Source organism: Corylus avellana, chromosome ca11 (genome assembly GCF_901000735.1).
Source record: "Corylus avellana chromosome ca11, CavTom2PMs-1.0".
Lineage (NCBI taxonomy): Eukaryota > Viridiplantae > Streptophyta > Magnoliopsida > Fagales > Betulaceae > Corylus > Corylus avellana.
The window spans coordinates 6,120,365-6,142,432 of record NC_081551.1 but is presented as its reverse complement, the minus strand read 5'-3'; the positions used below and the strand labels follow the sequence as shown (position 1 = coordinate 6,142,432).

The window sequence follows — 22,068 nt, the reverse complement described above, 5'->3', positions numbered from 1 at the left end:
CATGAAGTTTCTACTACCAATCATTTTAGACAGGTTTATCCTTTACTATTTTTGGCTTGGGGTTTTGGAGGTTAGATCTTTATCCATCCATTTGCCTTGGTCATCCACACACCTCCTTTCCATCGTCACTAGTCTGCCCTCTTCCTCCCTATGGTTCTATTTCTTGCGAGTGTTCTACACGCACCTCCTTGACGCGCGTGGGCTACACGTGGCTATTCTACCATGGATCTGTCCCATCAGATCCAAAGTCCCCTTATCCTTTTATAAAGAGCACTTTTGGTTCTCCATATCTTTCATATACGGATTTGAGATCAAACAACTTTCGATCTGGTTGGACGTCAAAATCACCATCTTGATAGGAGATCCCTCATCTAAAGTCTCATTTTGGTACATTGAGGTGCTAGACGTCTCTATCTAGATTGGGTTTCTCAGTTGATTTGGTTGTATTTAGAAATTCATTATCTCCACTTACCATTAGGGCCTTTATTTGTACAGAAAATTGAATGAGGAACAAGCTAATTGACATTTAGGAGGAATTTGTGGAAAGCTATGATGATCAAGGTAAATATTTATAAATTAGTTGAAACTTAGTGTTCATTACTTGTTTATTCATTTAACTCAAGTTCCTTTTAGTGTAGATAAGCCTCAACCTTAACCTTCAAGAAGTGAAGCATTTCTTGGCTAAAATTTTGTTTGTAATGGTTTTTTTTTTTTTACTTGCGAGTTAATTGTCTTTATATTTTACTTTAAATTAATTTATACTTGTAGGGGTGTTGATTTGGCTTCGTGAATCGTGGTGTGCTGCTACTAACTGTTACATTTTGTGGGGTTACTTGTACTTTGGTAGATTATAATGTTTGATGGATTTTCTTATATTGTGAATTTGCAACGTTTTGTAAACACTAAAAATGTAATATGTAGTGGATTGTGGTGTGTGTTGCATGCATTTAGTATTGGCTTGGTGATTTAAAATGCCACTAAAACACTCAATTTGGACATTTTGTGTCCACCATGCAACCATTGGACATTATTTCAAGGCAGTTGAATTCAATTCACTCGTTTATTTATTTTTTTTTCAGAGAATATAATTTAATTCAATTGTATTACAATTACATTCAAAGTGTGTATTTACAGTTCAATTTACTGGTATTGTCCAAGTTATAAAATAGATGTACTTTTCAGATTTCAATAAAATTTATAAGTACTTGTATTGCCCAATATTTACAATTTCAGATTACAAATCTTCTTAATTCTACTAATGTATTTAGTCAAAAAAATTAAAAAATTAAAAAAGATTAAGCCTATCTAATAAAAACTCTATAGGTAATGATATAGAGCACGCCCGGCGTGCATCAACAGTGATGCATGCCAGGCATAAATTTTTTTTTATTATTATTTTATTATTTTAATTTTTTTTTTTTTAAAAAAAAAAAATTATGCCCAACGTGCATCACTGTTGATGCACGCCGGGCGTGCACTATATCATTACCCAAAGTTCTATATTAGGTATGCACTTAACGGTCAGGATTTAAAATAGATGTACATGATTCCACTTCATTAACTATAATACCCAGTTGTCTAGTAAAGTTAGCATGCAACATCTATTAAAAGTTAAGAATGAAAGAATGTACTGCTACAATTCCTATCCAAAAAAGGAAGAAAAAAAAAAAAAAAATTATACAACCTTTTTCATAAAATCTTGGTAAGCAAAAACTAAGAAAATATTCCTACCCCACAACCTACTAGAACAAAACTGCAAGCACCATGGCAACAATACTTAACTTGAAACAAAGTTACAAAGCCCACAAATACCAGCAAACTTCAATAGAATCCAAGCAGAGCAGGCAACCACATCATTCTTCAACTGCGCACTAAATATTTTACTTCAGCAACACCTGCTGGCTTAGGCAGCTGCTGCTTGGACCGGCCCATCCGATCTGAAATTTCGACCACGGCCACTGCCCCTTCCCCTGCCGCGACCACGCCCTGCAAAACCACCTGACAATATTGTATTAACATAATAGTCACCTGCAAGATTTCCACTGGCTTACAAAGCCTAACAAGTAGCAAATAAGAAAATTAATTAAAAAGAACTCCAATGACAAGTCATTCCAGCACCAGGGTATTTTAACAAAGAAATTTAAGGTAAAAATGAAGTAGCACATCATGCTGTTTTATTAGGGTTTCATGCATTTAAGTTGGATTAATTTGCTTATAAACTACTAATTATGAAAAGCTTATTCACCATAAGATGTTATGAGCGGCATTTGAATGATAAGGTCAAGCAAGAATCTCTTTATATCAAACTCAAGCACCAACACTTGTTCCATTATTTACAATTGCTGCCCAAAATATTTTTGAATAAATGACAATTTTCTTTATCAGAATAAACAACAATTTTCTTAATCAACTATGTTTTAAACACTTAGAATAAAGCATCTTTATAACAGAAGCTTTGTCACGAATTATATACAAAAGCGCAGAGTAAGATTCATGAGTTATTGGCTGCCGTATGTACCGAGGGAAAAAGAGAAGAAAACGCTTGCATGAATTGAGAATCCCCGTCCCTGCCCAAAAAGAAAAAGACATTTTTCTTCTGCTACAATTCTATTCAAGAAATGAACCTTGCCCTCCAAATCTTATCACCGGACCCCATTCGAAATACAATACAACTTATGCAAACAACACAGCTTTATCAGGATCACCAGAAAGAAACAAAGGGAAAATACAAAAAGTAAAGCTTAAGATTGATTGCTCTACAAGCTTACCTCGTCCTTGGGCAGGTGGTGCCTCTGATTCACCATAGTCGTAGTATCCACCAGATTGACCACCATAGCCTCGTCCTCGGCCCCAGAAAGAACGGCCCCTTGCACGGCCACGACCTCTGCCACCAAAACTACGTCCACCATCCCAACCATCTCCATTATACTCCCCAGGCCCATTATAACTTCCTACAATAATATTAAACAGATCACAAACCAACAAGCAACTTTAGCAACTTGCACAGGCATCAGGAGTCAATATAAATTCAGGATCATCAAAAGTCAAACAGCGATCAGTAATACCTCTACCCCTACCCCTACCCCTACCCCTTCCACGACCACGTGCCCTGCCTCGCATCCTAGGCGAGCCTTCTGCTTTATATAAAATAAACCAATACAAAATTAATATAACAGCAGCAGAGGCCCTGATAAAATATAAAATTATAAATAAAAAAATAGAAACTTTCAATTCACCTCCTTCATCTTCATATTCATTTAACGGTTTCACTTGGTCAACTGGAAGAGGAGGTTGATATCTGCATTAAAGGAGTTAATTAAATCAAGGAATACCCAGGCGATTAAAATAGTAAAGTGTGGTATTCTGGTGACCAAAACAAGAATGAAACATCTACCCATTTTTAAATATAAACTATTGAAACAAACAAATCACTGGTACTTCTTATATCAGTTTGGCAAACAATTCAAATCCTAGAGTGAGAATTTTAAGTATCTCACACTTGCTTCATGTACGACTACAAGAATTTTCAAGTAGTTCCTCCAACATAGTAATTTTTCCAAGAATATCTTGAAAAGTATGATCTATCTAGCTACAAGTGTTCAATTTGTTTCAAGCAAAAGTAACACTTATGACACTGCAAATATTAGAAACTGAGGGTAATATATATCTTAATGTTCATCCTACAATCTTTAGACTGTAAACAAGCCATACCAACTACCAAGTAGTCAGTTGCTCAATCTCAGCTCACACAAAGTGACTAGATCAAATGTATGACTGGCCTTGGTGAGTTTATCAAGAAGGTTCAGATAGAATCAAAAAATTGATGAGCTCTAAAGCAAGATAGAGCTTTGCAGGTTTATATAGTGAGCCAATTCTGAACGAGACTTTTAAATGGTTACCTTGAGCAAAGTTCAAGTAAGTTGATTCATTTATAAGAATCTTAAATGATTCATGCTTTGGCAATATATACAGTTACAAAAAACATTAAAAAAAAATGCATATCCAATGCACCAATAAACATTTAGAATTTATTATCTGAAATAAAATATTTGGCCCAATATTAAGAGAGATCCACTCTAAATCACTTACCCAGTAGATGAAGTATCAAGATCCTTCTTTGAAAAAGTGATTGTGATCATTGAAACATGGCGGGTAGTCTCCAGACTGCAACAGAGCAGAAAATCAACCATCCCCATACACAATAAAACTATAGCATTTGCATGAGCTTGATAACATTAAAGAGTCTACTGTTTCATACGGAAGAAGGCCTTCTTCTAGTGGCTCCCACGTATCAGTTATATCAATTGATCCAATTGAAGTGACTTGATGGAGACTAGCAATTCTTCTCTGAAAGTGGTAAAATTTGATAAATAAAAAAGTTCAGAGCAAGTGAGAGATAGACAGAGCACTGTAGTCCTACTTTAATTAGTTCAGCAATCATCACAGTCTTATTAATAGCTCTGCCCATTGCTTTGAGGACAATTTCATCGGACCCTTTCTCCTGCAAAAAATACAGGCATTAATTAGATAAATAGCACAAACAAACATATTTAGGAATGAACATTTGAACTTGTGTCAGAGAAACAGCTAAGAGGACAAGCAAAAACACCCTCAGAATTGAGGAGTAAGCAGATCAAGCTGAATTGATGAAGAAAGCACAAATAACTCAATTGGGAGATCACACAAGAGAATGCCAAGGCATGTTGGATCTGGAAAAAAAGTTTATAAGCCAGAAGTGTAGTGACAAGATATCAGTATGAAGTATCATATTACCATCAGACTTAATTCTCCAACAATCTAACAAAATAACATTATAAACAAAATACAACATATCATAAAAGTGAGAAAGCGTCAACTAGCAAGAACAGAGTCTCTAGGACTGCATCACTGCTATCGCACCCATATGTTTTCTCCGATTACCTTATCAACCTAGGAACTAAACAAGGCATAAACCAATAAACAAGGTTTAAGCAAATTGCACACCAAGTCAAACAGAGATCAGATCCTTGGATGGCATATAAATTTAAAATTCTATCCTTTTCCTGGTCAGGCAAGACTCTAAGTCAGTCCTGGAAAGATTAAAATGTGAACAATATGTCCATCCCTGTAGTACTAACACCAGAAGGAATACATTTCAAATTAAAGTAATATCAAATGTACAGATAAGCATTTCTAAACCACAGCAGTCCTGCAAACAATAAATATAAGTAAGTCTCAAACAAAGTAAACATTACGGGTAGTAGATTTTCCAGACTATTCCATCATATCCCAAATCAATATTCAATACAATTGCACAAATTAGATGCTGACTTCTATGCCATAAATTCAAGATCAAATTCAACTTCTTCCGACAGATATACCCGCAACCTTTAAAATTTTTTTTTTTTTCTTTTGATAATCAAGTCAATTTCATTAAAAGCGCATAGAGGCACAACCCTAATACACAGAAAGTATACAAGAAAAACCCGTCATATGTAAAATAACATAAACAAAAATCCAAAAACTCAGAAAAATTAAAAAGGGGCAAGCTATTGCGCGCTGCTATCCATGTGTAGAGGGATTGAAACAACATTTTGTTTCAGCTCTAACATATCAATTTCTCAATCTTCAAAGCCCATTGCATTCTGCTCTCTCCAAACACAATATATTAAACACAAAGGAGCCACCCTCCAAACTTGAGAATTACGATTGCCCATTTGTCCTCTCCAACTCACCAACATCTCTCTCACCGCTCTAGGCATAACCCAAACAAATAAAAAAATCTAACTTCATAATTCACTTCCAATCTCACAATGAATAAGGGGGTGATCAATAGATTCCCCAAAAACCTATTCAATTCGTACCATCAAAGTCCAATAAAAAACTATATATGGGGGAAAAAACCATTCTCCAAAAAACCAATGTTCTTTTTATTTTCTCGCAAAACCCAAACTCAGTACATAATAATCTATTCAATTTATACTATCATAGTCCAAGGACAAAAAAAAAAAAAAGAAAAAAAACAGGGAAAAAAAAATTTTCTTCAAAAACCCAACATTCTATATGACCACCATTTCCACACAGCTCTAACAGTAAGCTCTGGAAGTACATAAACATATAAAGTGAAGAAAAAAAATAATAATAATATGGGAGAGAGAGAGAGAACCTGGAGGAGAGTGGTGGCATAAGTAATGTAATTCCTCATGCGGCCTTGAGTAGTGATTCGAATTTCGTTCTCGTTTATCGGCGTCTCCGCCTTCGGCTTCTCCACTCTCTGGTACCTATCCATCTACTTCCCACCCCCAACAAAAAACCACAACAAACATTACTTCTTCATTTCGCTTTCCAATACATGTTTCTCTTTGCTTTTCGAAGCAAAGAAACAGAACCTCAGAACATTAAGAGGGTAGAGGTTACCTGTTTTGCTCTCACAGAGGCTTCACGCTCTGCAAACACTCTTCTCTCTCTCTATCTCTCTTGGTGGGATTTGAATGGAGGGACCGAAAGGCTCGGGATGGCAGTTGGGGTGGGTTTTATACGATGTGAATCGAGGCGGAGAGGAAAAAGGTTAACCAAGACACCCGAGGAAGAGTAGGGCTTTGAGGTAGCGGTCCTATCGCCGCCGATACCGCTCTTTCTTGGGCGACTATATGGGCCCTGTTCTCCCTCGCTTAAGCCCATTAAGGCGCTGGCCAGGTTTAGAGCCCAAAGACTAGGGTTCAATCAAATGAGAGGCAATTTTTAATAAGGAATAAATGTAAAATTGGTCTATTTGGTTGGCCTAATTTACAAATAGTTTATAGGTCCTAAGGGTAGGCCAAAATAACATTTTACTCCCTGAACTCATTTTAAATAACTTAACAGAAACCGTTGCATTGCCACCTCACACCCAATAAAAATAAGACACGTGTTATTTTTTATTTATGCTTTTAGAAAAGAGAAATGCTTTAGTGCAATAAAAAGACTATTTTTTGCCTATAAAAATCCTAGGTGGCAAGAGGTCATAGGCTCTATCCATAGTTGCTGTGACCCTACCCACCGATGGGTCTATAGTCTCTTGCCACCTAAACTTTTATGGGCAAAAAATGATCTTTTTATTGCACTATAACATATCTTTTTAAAAAATGACAAATAAGCTTTTCTACGCCATTTTAAGGTTCCAGCACATACTCCATGTTAAATTAAATAAACATAATCCCTCTATACCTTTTGTGCTGTCATCGTCTTTATCTTCCCCACCGATTCAATGTCCATGTCGTTGTCTTTATCTTCCCCACCGATTCTTGCGTCCATCTCCAGGTGAGCTGTCAGATTTCGTAAAACGACTGAAATCGCCGCCAGAGAATCGCTGGAAACGTCATGACGGTAATTAATCCACCTTCCTTTGGAGCTTTTTTACTTCTACTTTTAAGATTTTGGATATCTTTGATTTATGAGTTACTCTGAGATTTTTTGGCATCTGTGTTTTTGGAGTAGTGCGTTTTTGGGCAATCTTTCTATGGAAATTCGGATTTGTTTTTGGGCATTGAAGCATCTTCAAAAATTGTTTATGGGCATCGGAAACAATCTATCCCTCTCTCTCTCTCTCTCTCTATATGTGTCGTTTTTTTGTTTTTTTATGGCAAGCACAATTGTGCTGTGTACTGGTAGGCACAATGATGAACATCATATATCATTTTGGAGTAATATTTTCATTTTGGAGTAACATCAGGCACAAAGTACAAATGGTGGATACCACAAAAGAGTGTCTTAGGAAAGGAAATAAATAAATAAATAAAGGAGGAAAAAATTGGGTAATGGCTGGCAGTCAATTTTTTGTTTTTTGTTTTATTTTGTTTTTTTTTTTTTTTTTGTGGATTTTGAACTCTCAAAATCAGACATGAAGACGACAACATGAACAGTGAATCAGTGGGGAAGATGAAGACGACGGTGGCACATGGGGATATAGAGGGATTGTGTTTATTTAATTTGACGTGGAATATGTGCTGGAGCCTCAAAATGACGTGGAAAAGCTTATTTGTCATTTTTAAAAGCATAAATAAAAAAGAACATATGTCTTATTTTATTAGGTGTGAGGTGGCAATAAAACGGTTTCTGTTAACTCATTTAACGGAAAATGAGTTCAGAGAGTAAAATGTTATTTTGGCCTATCTTAGGGACCTATAAATTATTTTTTAAAACCACAGGAAGTGATTTGTAAATTAGATCAACCATAGGGACCAATGCATTTATCCCTTTTAATAATAAAAAAATGCAAAAGTAGTTACTCTAATTTGCAAGAAAACCCTAAGTTTTATGTAGTATAATTTTTTTTTTTTTGAAGTGAGTATAAAAGTGTTTTAAGAGCTTATTGTGGTACGCAAAAATAACAAATAGCATGTTTGAGATTGCATTTGAGAGCTTAAAAAATACTTTTAGTACCCAAAAAGCTGTGTGCCAAACAAAGGCTAAGAGCAACTCCAGCAGTAAGAGGTATTCTACCTAGTCAAAAAGCACAATTCTTTATCTTAGCTACTCATTTTTTAATTCCAACTCCAACAGATTATTTATTTCATTCTCTATTTTTTTAAAAAATATTATTTTTTAATCTTTCTTTATTATTTTCTTTTTCTAGTCTTCGTTCATCATCAATCTGAAGCATTTCCCAATTCTCATCTATTGTATGAACCCCTCCCTCCTCTCCTCGATATGATTTTTATTACCAGCCATGCCCTTTTAGGTCAAAGCAGTCGAGAAATCCATGCCCTCTTGGGTCATGCTCTCTTGGTCTGAAATCCACTTGGGGCAAAAAGGACGGCATCAAAACAATAACAATTTCAATAATTAATGTTGAGGAATGAGAATGTATCGCGATAACAATGGGAACCAATATTGCCGGCGTCTCAACAAAAACGGAGTGTAGATGAACTTTCTTGTTGGAGAAAGTGAGTCTCCAAAGGACTAAGGAAGGCTGTGCTGAACGAGGCCATTGAGGGAGGGAGAGAAGAGAGAAGAGAGAAAAAATATTAAAAAATTTGAACATGGTGCTACTACAGTGAATAGCAATAAGTAGCTATTGACTATCTCTAAATATGTAGTTTACCTATTCCGGAGCTAATCTGTTGCAGACGAAAAAGTGCTCATAATAGCTAAATATACCTATTATGAGCCATTTAACTACTCTACTAGAGATGCTCTAACATGTCTAGTAAAAAATCTCAAAAGTACTTATTTGACTTTTTTTACTCGAAAAATGGCCAAAACGAACTTTTGATAAAAGCTTGAAAATGAAGCTTTTGTCAATAAGCACTTTTTGACATAAAAACTCAATTTTCCAAATACAATTCCAAACATCCTTTACACTCTCTAAAACAATGCACAAGCTTAAGTAAAAGTCTATTGTGACTATCAATTTCCATAATGAATATGATCATGACTATTTCTTTAAGGACATGACAAGCACATTAAAGACATAAATTTTCATTATTTTTCCAAATGTTTTGGAAGTGTCCTTCTATAATGGTGATCAATGTCTAATAGGGAAGTGTCGAACTTTTGAGCCTTAGGTTCAACTAGTGCATTAATCAATTTGACTACCAAGCTTGTTGACCTGCCTTAGATGGTTGTCTATCAAACTCACACCCATGCAACCCGAACCAACATAGATGAAATCATATAAAGTGTGCAAAAACAAGTCATGAGTCATGACATATCAAGTATGCAACAATAAACAACACACAATGTCCATCAACATCATCTACATCTAATGTAACAGATGCACATGTAATTAAAGCACGTGACACAATTCATCAGTGTTTTGCTGATTAGCAGGTTTGTCAGGCTATAGATTTGAGTGTTTCACTAAAATGAAGATACTAAGCGAATAACTAATTAACTAATTACATACATTCCACAATAGTTTCCCTTTATCATTCTCTATACTAATTAAATATCATTTCTTTACTCTTCTTTATTTTTTTAGTTATTTATTTCTCTACTTTTTTAATGATTCAAGAGAGAGAATGCGGTTTTTTTTTTTTTTTTTCTCTATTTTAATAAGCACAATGATTGCTACAATGCAACCCTATACATTGGGTTGTACTGTAGTGATCCTAATGTTAGAGCATTCCCAGCAGCTTCCCTCTCAATTTCCCTAAGTTTAGGAAACCAAACTACTTTTTGCCTCCCTATTCAAATACACTCTACAGTAGCTTCCCTTTATATTCCCTATAACATTAAAATATTATTTCTTTTACTTTTGTTTTGTTTTTGTATTCATTTATTTTGCCTAGAAAAGTGTGAAGAGGAGAGTAGTGAATGTCATTTTATGATTATAATAAACCATGCGGATTGCTTGTAGTAATCCTAATGTATAAGGAAGCTATTGCGGGTGAATTTTTGTGATTTTTTTGAGATTTTTCCTATATGTAGGGAAAAGAAGCAACTTTAGGGTAGTTGCTAGGAATGCTCTTAAGCATTAACAACAGCTTCCCAACAATTTTCTCTCAATTTAGGAAATAAAACTACTTTTTGATTCCATATAAAAAAAAACACTTCACGATAGATTTCCTTATTTTTTCCTATATGAATTAAATACTATTTCTTTTTATCATTGCAATCAATGAGAGATGAGAGAGGAAAGAGAATTGTTGGGACATGTGAAGGAGAGATGAGAGAGAATCAGTTTTTTATAATTTAATAATGCATTGGGCATCTACAATGTTTCCCAATACATTGGGAAACATTGTAGATGCCCTTTGATGTTAGTTATATTTAGGGCTTCTGATGTGTGTGTTTTTTTATGGTTTTTTTGAGATTTTTCCTAAACATAGGGAAGGGAATAGACTATAGGGAGTCTGCTGCTAGTGCTCTTAGGGAGATATAAGGAGTCTGTTGTGGGTGGCTTTTTGTGATTTTTTTAACATTTTCCCTAAACTTAGAGAAGAGAACCACATATAGGGAGTCTGCTGTGAATGCTCTTATGATAAACAAGTGAAAATTATGATGGCATTTATGGCCCTTCATAACTTCATTAGGAAGCATGCAGTAAAGGATGCTGAGTTCCAACCATATGATGATGACAAGGATTTACTACCTACTGAAAGTATCGGCGATGAGGAAGCACAAGATGAGTCAAGTATACAACAATCAGAGACATCCAATGAAAATTCTATTAAGCGTGATCATATTGCTAATCTACTTATGACCCGTTGATGGTTTTCTTTTTTAATTTTGTTTTGTTATAAACGATTTAAAATGTTGTGAGGATTTATTTGATTGTTGTTATTTTTTATGTGTTAAATACTTTGAAGTGTTTTTTTTTTTTTGAATCATAAATAGCTTTCATTTCATAAATCAATTGCAACAAACTCCCTGTGCAAAAAGCTCAGATACAATAATCGGTAAAAGACTTTCCGGTGGATCATTCAAACACTCTTTATCCATTTCCTGTTTTGCTGGTAGACGTGCCAACACATGTGCAGCTTTATTGGCTTCTCTTCGAACATACCCCATCTTCCAGCACGGAACAGCTTGCAACGTCTGAAAAATATCATCAACCAAATGTCCCCAACGAGTCCACACTGATTCTCTTGCATTCACAGCGTCAACAACCACCTTGGCATCGCCCTCAAACAAGACCTGTTGTAGCCCCATCTCGCAGCACATATGAGAGGCCAGAAGGACAGCCATTGCTTCAGCAGCTACGGGTTCGAGGAATCCTTGCCTAGTTTGACTCTTTGAGGCATACATCTGTCCCATATGGTCCTGGATAACAACTCATAATCCAATTCAACCATAGGATTTATCCACAGTCGCATCCCAGTTTACCTTAACCCAGCCTGGAGGAGGTGGCCTCTAGTTGATCATACATTCTGCCCCACCTGAAATACATGCACGGGAAACCCCATTATGTGCTTGGGTATACTCCCTCAAAGAAGTTCAAGCTTTTTTGACCACTTCATTCGGATGTAGAAAAACACCTTCATGAATCAAGTCGTTTCGCCTCAACCAAATTTTCCTAGCAATACTGATGAACAATTGGAAATCTTGCACCTCACATTTTTGCAGCATTCTCTCAGCAATCTCAAGAAAATCAGTCCCAGAGAAAGAACTTTTATGAAACTTCATCCTTCCCACACTCCAAACATCTTGTGCCGATGGACATTGCCATAAAATATGACAAATGGTTTCGGCTTCTAATCTACAAACTGGGCAAGTCGGGTCCGAAATAATTTTCTTCCGAAACAGGTTGTCACGGGTAGGTAATATATTTTGGCAAGCACGCCAAAAAAACATCTTGTCAACCTGAGGCAACTGCAAGGTCCATAGAGTTTTCCAAACCACGCTAGAATTGGTCTGAGAGGAGCCTTCTGCCAACATAGAAGCTTCACGTTCCTTTTGGATATAATAAGCACTCTTAACAGTGAACACTCCCTTTTCCGTCCCCCTCCAAAATTGAATGTCTTCTTGACCGATTCGGCTGATGGGAATTGAAAGAATAGTTTGTACTTCATGAGGAGAAAAAAGTTGACCCAAAAGGGGCTTCTTCCACCATTTTAAATCCTCGTCAATGAGTTGTGCCACTGTGGCTAATGGGTCAAGTAATGTGTGAGCAGATTGCACCTTAAATGTGGAAGGGGTTGGCAGCCACTGGTCTCCCTAAATTCGAACATTTTCCCGTTCCCTATCCTCCACACCAAGCCTTCCCGGATTAACTCACACGTGTTGTATACTCTTCGATACAAGAGATAGTTTTTTTTCCTTGTGTGGCCTCAAGAATTGAAACTTCCGGATGATACTTGGCCTTCATAATCCTTGCAACTAGACTATCTGGATTCTTCCACAACCTCCAGCATTGTTTAGCTAAAAGAGCTTTGTTAAAACGAGATATATCTCGAAAGCCCGATCCACCACACGCTTTAGCCAAACCCATTTTACTCCAACTCATTCAATGGATCCTTTTCTCCTTCTCTTTGTGACCCCACCAGAATTAATTCATTAGAGAATTAATATCTGAGCACAAAGCTTTTGGAAGAAGAAAAATACTCATACAAAAAGTTGGTATGGCTTGGATTACCGACTTTAGTAGAATTTCTTTTTTGGCTTGGGAGAGGAACTTTAGTTTCCAATCTTGAAGCCTTTTCCCAACCTGCTCAGTAATTCTTTTAAAAGCTTTCTTGCGAGACCTCCCTACAATAGCAGGTAGACCCGAGTATGTATCATATCTTCGGGTGGCTGGAATCCCTACTACCTCCAAAATTTTTTCCTTCTCATCCTCAAGAGTGTTTCTGTTGAAGAATATGGAGGTCTTATTATTGTTCATTTTTTGTCCCGACGCCACTTCATATGAATTCAAAATCGCTGTCAAATTGGTCCATTGAAAAATAGTTGTCCTGCAAAACAATAAACTGTCATCTGCAAAAAAGAGATGGCTTATCTTAGAGCCCTGTTTTGAGGTGGGTACCCTAGTCAAAAGTCCACCCTTGTGTGCATGGGACAATATGGAGCTCAAAACTTCGGCACAAATGAGAAATAGATATGGTGAAATTGGGTCACCTTGCCTTAATCCCCTCGTAGGAATAATATGGCCGTACGGATCACCATTAACTAAAATCTTATAGTGGACAAAAGTAACACACATCATAATAACTTGAATCCACCTATCATTAAATCCCAATTTTTTCATCACCGCCTCCAAAAACCTCCATTCCACCCTATCATAGACTTTGCTCATGTCTAATTTAACAGCCATAAAACCCTTCTTCCCCCACATACTGGAATGCATCGTATGTAACATCTTGTAAGCTGCCGCTATATTATCCATAATCAAGCGTCCCGTTATAAAAGTGCTTTGATAAGGTGAAATAATGTATGGTAAAATCTTTTTAAGCCTATTAGCCAAGACCTTTGAAATAATCTTGTATAAAATGTTACATAAACTAATAGGCCTAAATTCATTTACGCACATAGGGTTTTTCACTTTTGGAATCAAAGCAATGTGGGTCAAATTTAGGTTTGTGGGCATTAAGCCAGAATTAAGAATGCCCAATACAGCTGTACAAACCTCTTCTCCCATTAGGCTCCACTTTTTCTGAAAGAAAAAAGCATTCAAACCATCTGGCCCGTGGGCTTTAAAGGGCGCCATTTGGTATAGGGCTGTGCTAATTTCCTCTGCTGAAAATTCCTTCATGAGCTCTTCATTCATACTTCCCAAAACCTTAGTTTCCAAGTGCTGCAAACACGGGCCCAGCTCCACTTCCTGTCTGGCGGTGAATAACGAGGAAAAATAATTTTCAAACACATTTCCCACTTACACTAATGAGTTCCAACTTCTCCCACTTTCATCTCTAATCACTGCTATACGATTTTTCTTTCTCCTTGCATTAGCACAAGCATGGTAATATTTTGTGTTTTTTATCACCATGTTTGAGCCAATCCTCCTTTGCCCACTGTTTCTACCACAAGTCATCCTTTTCTATTTGCACACGCAAATGCATTTTGGAGGGAAGAAATTTCTTCTTTGTTATCCCCACTGTCCCGGACTTGCAACTCCAAAAGTCTTTGACTCATTTGTGTAGCAGAAACGTTTTTAGGGCCCTGCAAGGTTTGTTACCATTTCCTTATGCTCCTCGTGCACGCAGTGATTTTTTTCCTCAAACTCTCTCACCCGATGTCATACTGCCTAGTATTACTCCAAGCCCATAGCAGCACTTCCTGACAGTCCTCCTCCATTGCCCAGCTCGCATCACACCGGAATCGTGGACACCTTCTATAATTCTGACAATGTCCCATTAAACTCAAGAAAAGAGGGGCATGATCCGAGCTAACCGCTGCTTCCACCGACACAATAGCTTAAGGAAAAAACTCCCTCCACTTTGAATTTGCTACTCCACAATCAAGCCTTTCCTTGATGCACTCCATGCCTTCCCTACAGTTACTCCAAGTATACTTTGGGCCATTATAGTCTAGGTCAGACAAATCACCAAATTCCAAAGCTTGTTGAAAAGCTAGCATTTGGCTGTTGTGTCTCTCATTCCCACCCCATTTCTCCGACCCACTAACTATTTCATTAAAATCTCCTAGACACATCCATGGCACCAGTGAAAAGTGTGCCAAAAATTTGAGCAAATCCCAAGCCTCATGTCTTTTTATGGGATCCAGATGACCATAAAATCTGGTAAATTTCCAATTGAGGTCCGTCGTTTCTCTCTGAATTAAAGCGTTGATGTGTCTTTGACTGAAGTTTTGGACCTCAACCTCCACATCTTCACTCCAAAGTAATGCCAATCCTCCGCTACGACCAATACTATCCATAGCAAGCATGTTTGGAAAGCCAAGTTTTTGTCTATCAAACTCCATCTTGTTTTTTTGTAATTTGGTTTCCATAAGGAAAACCATAGTGAGCTTTTTATCCTTTACCATCCGGCAAAGGTCTTGTACTGTCTAAGGGTTCCCAAGCCCCTCGACAGTTCCAGCTTATGATGATCATTGCGGTCGACAGGGCTGATTTCTAGCCTCTGCCAACCTCGAACCATTTTTATTTGCTTCATAGTGAATCCAGCTACTACCTTTCTTAGCATGAACCACACTAACTCCCTCCCCTTCTGCCCCCTTCTTGTATTTGCCCCCCAAGTGTCTCATTAGCCAACTCCTCCTGACCCTCCAACCACTCTCGTTCCTTCCATTTCCATGTCCCCATAGCCATTCCTGCAATTTCATCATTGGCCGTCTGATTTCCAAAACCTTGGGCCTCCTTAATCGTTTTTTCCACTACTGTCAGTTAGGGCCCCGTAAAAACACTTCCTGGGCTCACCTGTAATTCTCCAAGGCCCCCAAGACCCCCACTTAAAATCGGACTCCCATTTAAACGAGGTAACACGTGGGCTCTTGCTTTTGAAGAAAACACATCCTCAATTTCCTCATAAGTTCCCCTAGATTCCCTCACTTTCCGTTTTGTCCCAGACTTGAAAGCTCCAGCTAGCTGGCGAACTTGTCTACAATCAAATCCCAAAGGTTGACTCTCTGTGTCTACATTAAAACTTCCAGATTGGCCTTCCTTTTCTGTCTTCTTTTTTGCATGGAAATTCCCCATATCTTCTCCTTGATCCGCGCAAGCATGTTTAGGATTACATTTTTGGAATTTGCTTTTATTTCTTTCCTAGAATAGGCCATCGTGATTGGCCGACACACCAGAACCATCGCCAGCCCGTTTCCGTTCGTCCCCTCTACGGTGTTCACTTGCATAAAGTCGTTGCAGTCCCTCAGGACCGGGTTGGTCCGAGTAAGCTCTCCCTGGTTTTTGGGCATATCCGCCATTGCTCCTCTCTGCTCTCCAAGTTGGCGATGAAGCTCGCAGCCACAGGCCATACTCGATCACTTCCTTTTGGTTGCACATCTCACTTTTTTTTTCTGTCATCCACCCTGGCCATGGCTAATCACTCCACAATGAAAACAATATTTTGGAAGGCGTTCGTATTGGAAAGCAATAAAATTGAGTTTCCTTTCACCTTCAACACTCTCCCCCGCGCAAGCGGTTTAGTTAGATCCACTACTATCTTCACCCACAGGTACTCCCCCCATCTGATGACATCCCTTCCAATATCTACCGCCTCCACCGCTCCCACAGTAGATCCTATCAATCGGCCGGTTGTTTGATTCATGCATGCCAAAGGCAAGTCCACCATTCTCACCCAAAACCCTGCCTTGTCAAAAGTAAACTTAGATGGTGGGGTTAAACCATCAAAGTCCTCAACGAGAAATAGGCTTCCTTCGAAAACCCATGGCCTCCCATCCAGTACACATTTTTTTTATCTCCAATGTCAATGAATTCCACCAAGAAAACATTCTCTCCCAAAACTTGGAAAGAGATTGTTCCCGATAGTTTCCACCATCGTAACACGGTCATCTTAATTGTCTCCTTACTCACCATACGATCTGAGACCAATATTCCCAGCACACAAAATTGGCCCCGAGATATTCCTCCATGTAACTCGTCATCCGGTGTATCCAAATCCAAGCTTTCATCTGCAGATAGTGTTAGCTTCATCCACAGTTTTGACAAGTCGCCGGTCATCCTCACGGTTCTTTTCGAAATAGACTCCTTCCACCAACTCAAAGAGGCATTACTTTGAAGTGTTGTGATGCTGCTTTTGATAAATTATATATTCTTATTTTAATGATGTAAGTGTGTTTATTATTGCACATTTATGTTTCTTTATTTCTTTTTACTATTATTATGGTTTTGTATTTAAAGTTTATTTATAGCTTAGAACCTATACCGGTTTTGACGTTTTGTTCAAAATATGTACAAAGAAAGTAAGAAAGAAAATGCAAGACATCACTTTTTATTACATATAAGTACAAAAGAAAGAAAATATTGACGTTTTGTTACATAAACCTTTACGAAATAATAATAATAATAATAATAATCATAATAATAATAAGTTAACATTAATCATTTTTATATAAAAAAGTTGCTATAAAATAGAAGAAAAAAAAAACATTACATGTTCTTTATTGTCATGCGTCTGTTATCTGTACATAATGATCAACACTATATGTAAATAATTATTACATACTCACCTACTAAGGAGAAGACAGTAACCACGTAATTATTTCATAATAAGACCTAAAAAATAGAGATATTGCAATAATATACAATTATTATGATTATCGGCTATATTACAGAAATATTGCTGGTTGGTGTTCATGGACTCTGCAACTAATTGTACAATTATAAGTCAATTGAGATGTGACAGTTTCCATAGCATTCATCACGTTTGTTCCCGGCCACATGAGGCTCACTACACTTGAGCCTCTCCAAGTACTCATCTTCGCATCTTTCAAGACATTTTTCCAGTTTTTTCTTTTCGATTTAGAATTTAACTTTTTTGAGCGTATACCATCATCTTCTGGAGAGAAATAGAGAAGTCGAGCAGGTAGTGGCAACGAATGGAGAGAATGGGGCATATGGGAAGCAGAAAAAGAAAGCAGGTAGTCCTCTGCATTCTTCACAACTAGAAAAAAAGTCACTAATAACATTATCATCACCATAAGTCTCTTCATTAGATTTTCATCCATTGCTCTTCTCCCTCTCTTGGGTTGTTCGCTTTTGGGAATTGTAGGATGAATCTATAATCTACAACATCGAAAGCTTTTATATACAAGAGTTATTGGTTATTTAGAAATTATAGACATTTTAGTTTGAAACTTTGTTTATTATTAAAAAAAGCTTGATTTTTTTTATTTTTTATTTTTATTTTTTTATGTAAGCGAATTGATAATTGTTTGGTGATCTTGGAAAGGTTTGATGGCTTATGACTAACATGAATTTTGGTTAACCCCATGCCTCCTAACTCATGATTTTTTTTTTGGCAAAACTCGTGTTTGATCGAGTATGAAAGTTGTATTTGAATTCATTTAAGAGAAAAGTTGTTTAAGCATGGATCGTTTTATGGCTTTAGACTAAAGTGAATTTTGGTTATGACCATATCTTCTTACCCTTGAAGTTTTTATTATAGTCATCTAGTAATTTCTAAAAGTTTTTTATTTTTATTTTTTTGTGACAAAAGTCATGTCTAATTGAGCATGAAAGTTGTATTTGAATTTATTTAAGCAAAGAGTTGTTTAAGTATGGTGAACTTGGAAACGTTTGATGGCTTTTGACAAAAGGAAGTTCTCGTTAAGGTCATGTCTTGTGACTCTTGAGTTTTTATTAGTCAGCAAGTAATTTCTAAGTTCTATTTTTTTGTGACGAAAGTCATGTCTAATTAAGCATGAAAGTTGCATTTAAATTTATTTAAGCAAAGAGTTGTTTAAGTATGGTAAACTTGGAAACGTTTGATGGCTTTTGACTAAAGGGAGTTTTGGTTAAGGTCATGTCTTGTGACTCTTGAGTTTTTATTATAGTCATCAAGTAATTTCTAAGTTTTTTTTTTGTTTGTGTGTGTGTGTGTGTGTGTGTGTGTGTGTGACGAAAGTCATGTCTAATTGAGCATGAAAGTTGTATTTGAATTTATTTAGGGAAAAATATAAAAAAAAAAAAAAAAGCCCATCAAACTAATAGACGTTTGCGATAGAGCCCCACAATGTTCAAAAGGTATTAAAGTAGCCCATCAAACTACCAAAATGTATCAAAAATGCCACCTTTTTTTTATATTCATATAATACCCCTATTCTTTTAACAAATAAAATACTAAAATAATTGTAAAAAAAAACAATTTTTTTTTTAAATACAAAATAAATAAATAATAATGGGCGAATAAAAACAATTTTTTAACAGAATTTGATTCCACGACTAAATTGTGTTTTTTTTTTTAATATCTCAAGAACCTTTGATTTTACTTTCATATGACATGAAGCAATTTGTAATTTAGGCCAACTACAGTGACTGCTTATTTATTTATTCCTTTTTTTTGTATTTATTAGCCCATTGTTTTTTCTTTTTACAATTACTTTATTATTTTATTTGTTAAAAGAATAGGGGTATTATAGGAATATAAATAAAAAAAGTGGCATTTTTTATACATTTTGGTAGTTTGATAGGCTACTTTAGTACTTTTTGAACAAAGTGGGGCTTTATCGCAAACGGATGTTAGTTTGCGGGGCTTTTTTATATTTTTCCCATTTATTTAAGCAAAGAGTTGTTTAAGTATAGCGAAGTTGGAAATGTTCGATGGCTTTTGACTAAAGGGAGTTTTAATTAAGGTCATGTCTTGTGACTCTTGAGTTTTTATTAGAGTCATCAAGTAATTTCTAAGTTTTATTTATTTATTTATTTATTTTGGTGACAAAAGTCATGTCTAATTGAGCGTGAAAGTTGTATTTGAATTTCTAGTAAAGGATATAGCTTTAGGTGAAGAGTTATAGTCTAATTGTTTATTTTAATTTCATATGCCTTTTTAAAGGATTAAGTGAAAAAAAATATGTTGGCCTTGAGAAAGAGATGTAAAAAGGAGTATCAAATTATTCAAATAGTGAACTAGGTCTTAGAAATATGAAAAGACAACATGATTGAAGTTGCAAATAGATTTGACATTTAATAATTGCAAATCAAATAATATAACTTAAGTCGAATGTATAATTCATCTTTCCATTACAAAGAATAGTTTTAAGAACAATGAATATTGAAAATATATCATAGCTTTTGAGTTGAGGGGTGAAATTGTCTCTTGACTAAGGTCATGTGTTTGTGCACTACTTGTTGGGTATGTCACAAAGTCTCTTTGCTAACATTATTTTTAATTTTTAAGATGCAATTTGTATACACATACACTTGTAATGATGTGATGTTAGCAAAGAATAAGTAGAAATGCATAGTATAAAATACTCATTCAAAGGATTGGCAAAAGAAGCGAAAAGACTTATATAAAGCAGTTTAGTTTGTTATATTAATTTTGGTCCCGTGTGATATGGAGTGGATATAAATAACTATTATAGTAGCCTTTCCAAGGAAAATCATCGAGCTATCAACTAGTTCTTTATTTACCTTGTATCCCACTAGGGACGGAGTCAACTTTGAATTTGGAGGGACCTAGAGCCAAAAAAAATTTGGAGAGGGACCAATTGGCAAAAAATACCTTAGATTATTATTATTTTTTGTAATTTGGGGGGACCAAGACCACTGCCAGCCCCCCCTAAATCTATCTCTATATCCTACACTCACCAAGGTTAACAAGTTAACATTCTCGTCCATCAAAAGATTTATGATCTTCTTAGTATGAGAACAATTATCAATATTTGAGACATTTAGAATTTAGATTTTTGATGAAATGAATTCTAACTTCAAATCTTTTACCTTTGTCACAAATGGGATCACTAAAATAACATTACTTGATGAAATATTACTTCACTAGTGAAAGAATAATTATGTGATTAAAATGAGTACTCAAGGATAAGTGGTAGTGAATTAAAGTGGCAGAATAATTGACTTTAATTCGATTACGAAGTATTTTAGGAAGGAATCAAATATTCAATAGAAGAATTGTCTAAGAGATTAAGTGACTAAATAAAAAATAATTTCTAGAATTCAATTACAATTCAGTAGAATTAATTGTAAATAACAGTAATTTGTGACAAGTTATGAGATGGCATTTATCACAGGCTTATTAGAGCTAGAAATATTTTCTTTTTGGGTCCCTCTTCAAGCTCATATAAATGGACCAAGATAATAGGCCTTATTTATTTATATGTGTCATGTTTAAATTTTAAAATATGGATTATTATATGAGAATGGCATGGACTTGTTTAAGACAATGCAAGAGAAGATTGAGAGGTTTGGGCTTAGAATAATACCAAAAAATCCAAAGAGTATCCGAACACATGGGCTAGAGTCAAAACCCAAGCCAAATTCACCTAATATGATGGAGGCTAGGGAAAAGCCTCCACCTAAGAGCATTCTCAACAGCTATCCTAAAGCTGCTTCCCTTCCCTACACAGGGAAAATCTAAAAAAAATCACAAAAACTCACCTACATCAGCTTTCTTATATCTTCTCTATACATTAGGATTGCTTCAGTTGAACCTAATACATTGGGTTCAACTGTAGCAATCCACATGCTTATTATAATCATAAAATGACATTATCTCTCATCTCACACTTTCCTAAGCAAAATAAATGAATATAAAAACAAAACAAAAATGAAAAAAAATAATAATAAATAAATAAATATTTTAATGTTGCAGGGAACTATGTATTTGAATAGGTTGGTAAAATGTAGTTTGATTCCCTAAACTTAGGGAAAATGACGAGAAAACTGCTGAGAATGCTCAGCCATCCAGTCATAAAGGGAGTGAAACTTTGTTTTCCTACTAGTCACACATTGCCATGTATTAAAGAATTCTAGTAAACCCTAATATAAATAATAGACTTAAGAAAGTAAAAAACACAAGTCTTATTACTAGATATATGATTCACTCTCAAAATAAAAAGGGATTTAATTAATCATCATCTTGTGAGAGCCCACACTCTTTGGTTATTTTCAGTTATTGAGAGAAAACTCTAGCATGAGGAGTAAGGAGGAGAAATTCAAGAAGACCAAGAAAACCATGGTGGTTGAATTTCCAAGTAAGTTTTTCTTACTTGTTCTTGTTACTTCAATTGATTGTTCGT

The 22,068-nt window shown here is 35.9% G+C and overlaps 1 protein-coding gene across 7 annotated transcripts; it reads right to left on the bottom strand.

The window, feature by feature from the left end:
• Nucleotides 1–1,527: 1,527 nt before the first annotated feature.
• On the bottom strand, nt 1,528–6,579 carry LOC132165909 (uncharacterized). Of its 7 annotated transcripts, none has more exons than XM_059576609.1 (9): nt 6,397–6,579; nt 6,146–6,271; nt 4,421–4,501; nt 4,259–4,347; nt 4,090–4,164; nt 3,237–3,298; nt 3,066–3,137; nt 2,769–2,951; nt 1,528–1,998 (listed from the first exon to the last, which is right to left on the bottom strand). In XM_059576609.1, the coding sequence occupies exons 2-9, from the start codon at nt 6,266–6,268 to the stop codon at nt 1,904–1,906; spliced, it is 780 nt and encodes a 259-aa protein (XP_059432592.1). In that variant the 5' UTR covers nt 6,269–6,271; nt 6,397–6,579; the 3' UTR covers nt 1,528–1,903. The 7 variants fall into 7 exon arrangements, with proteins under 7 accessions (XP_059432592.1, XP_059432591.1, XP_059432596.1 ...); XM_059576608.1 differs by having other exon boundaries at nt 6,146–6,268; XM_059576613.1 differs by having other exon boundaries at nt 1,528–1,986; nt 6,146–6,268.
• Nucleotides 6,580–22,068: the final 15,489 nt, after the last annotated feature.

Bases quoted from the DNA above. Each gene is read 5' to 3' on its own strand.
- LOC132165909 (XM_059576609.1), bottom strand. From the start codon at position 6,268: ATGGATAGGTACCAGAGAGTGGAGAAGCCGAAGGCGGAGACGCCGATA. The intron at 4,348-4,420 runs GTAGGACTACAG...TACCACTTTCAG, and splicing joins TGATTGCTGAACTAATTAAA to AGAAGAATTGCTAGTCTCCA. The intron at 3,138-3,236 runs GTGAATTGAAAG...TTTTATATAAAG, and splicing joins TGAATATGAAGATGAAGGAG to CAGAAGGCTCGCCTAGGATG.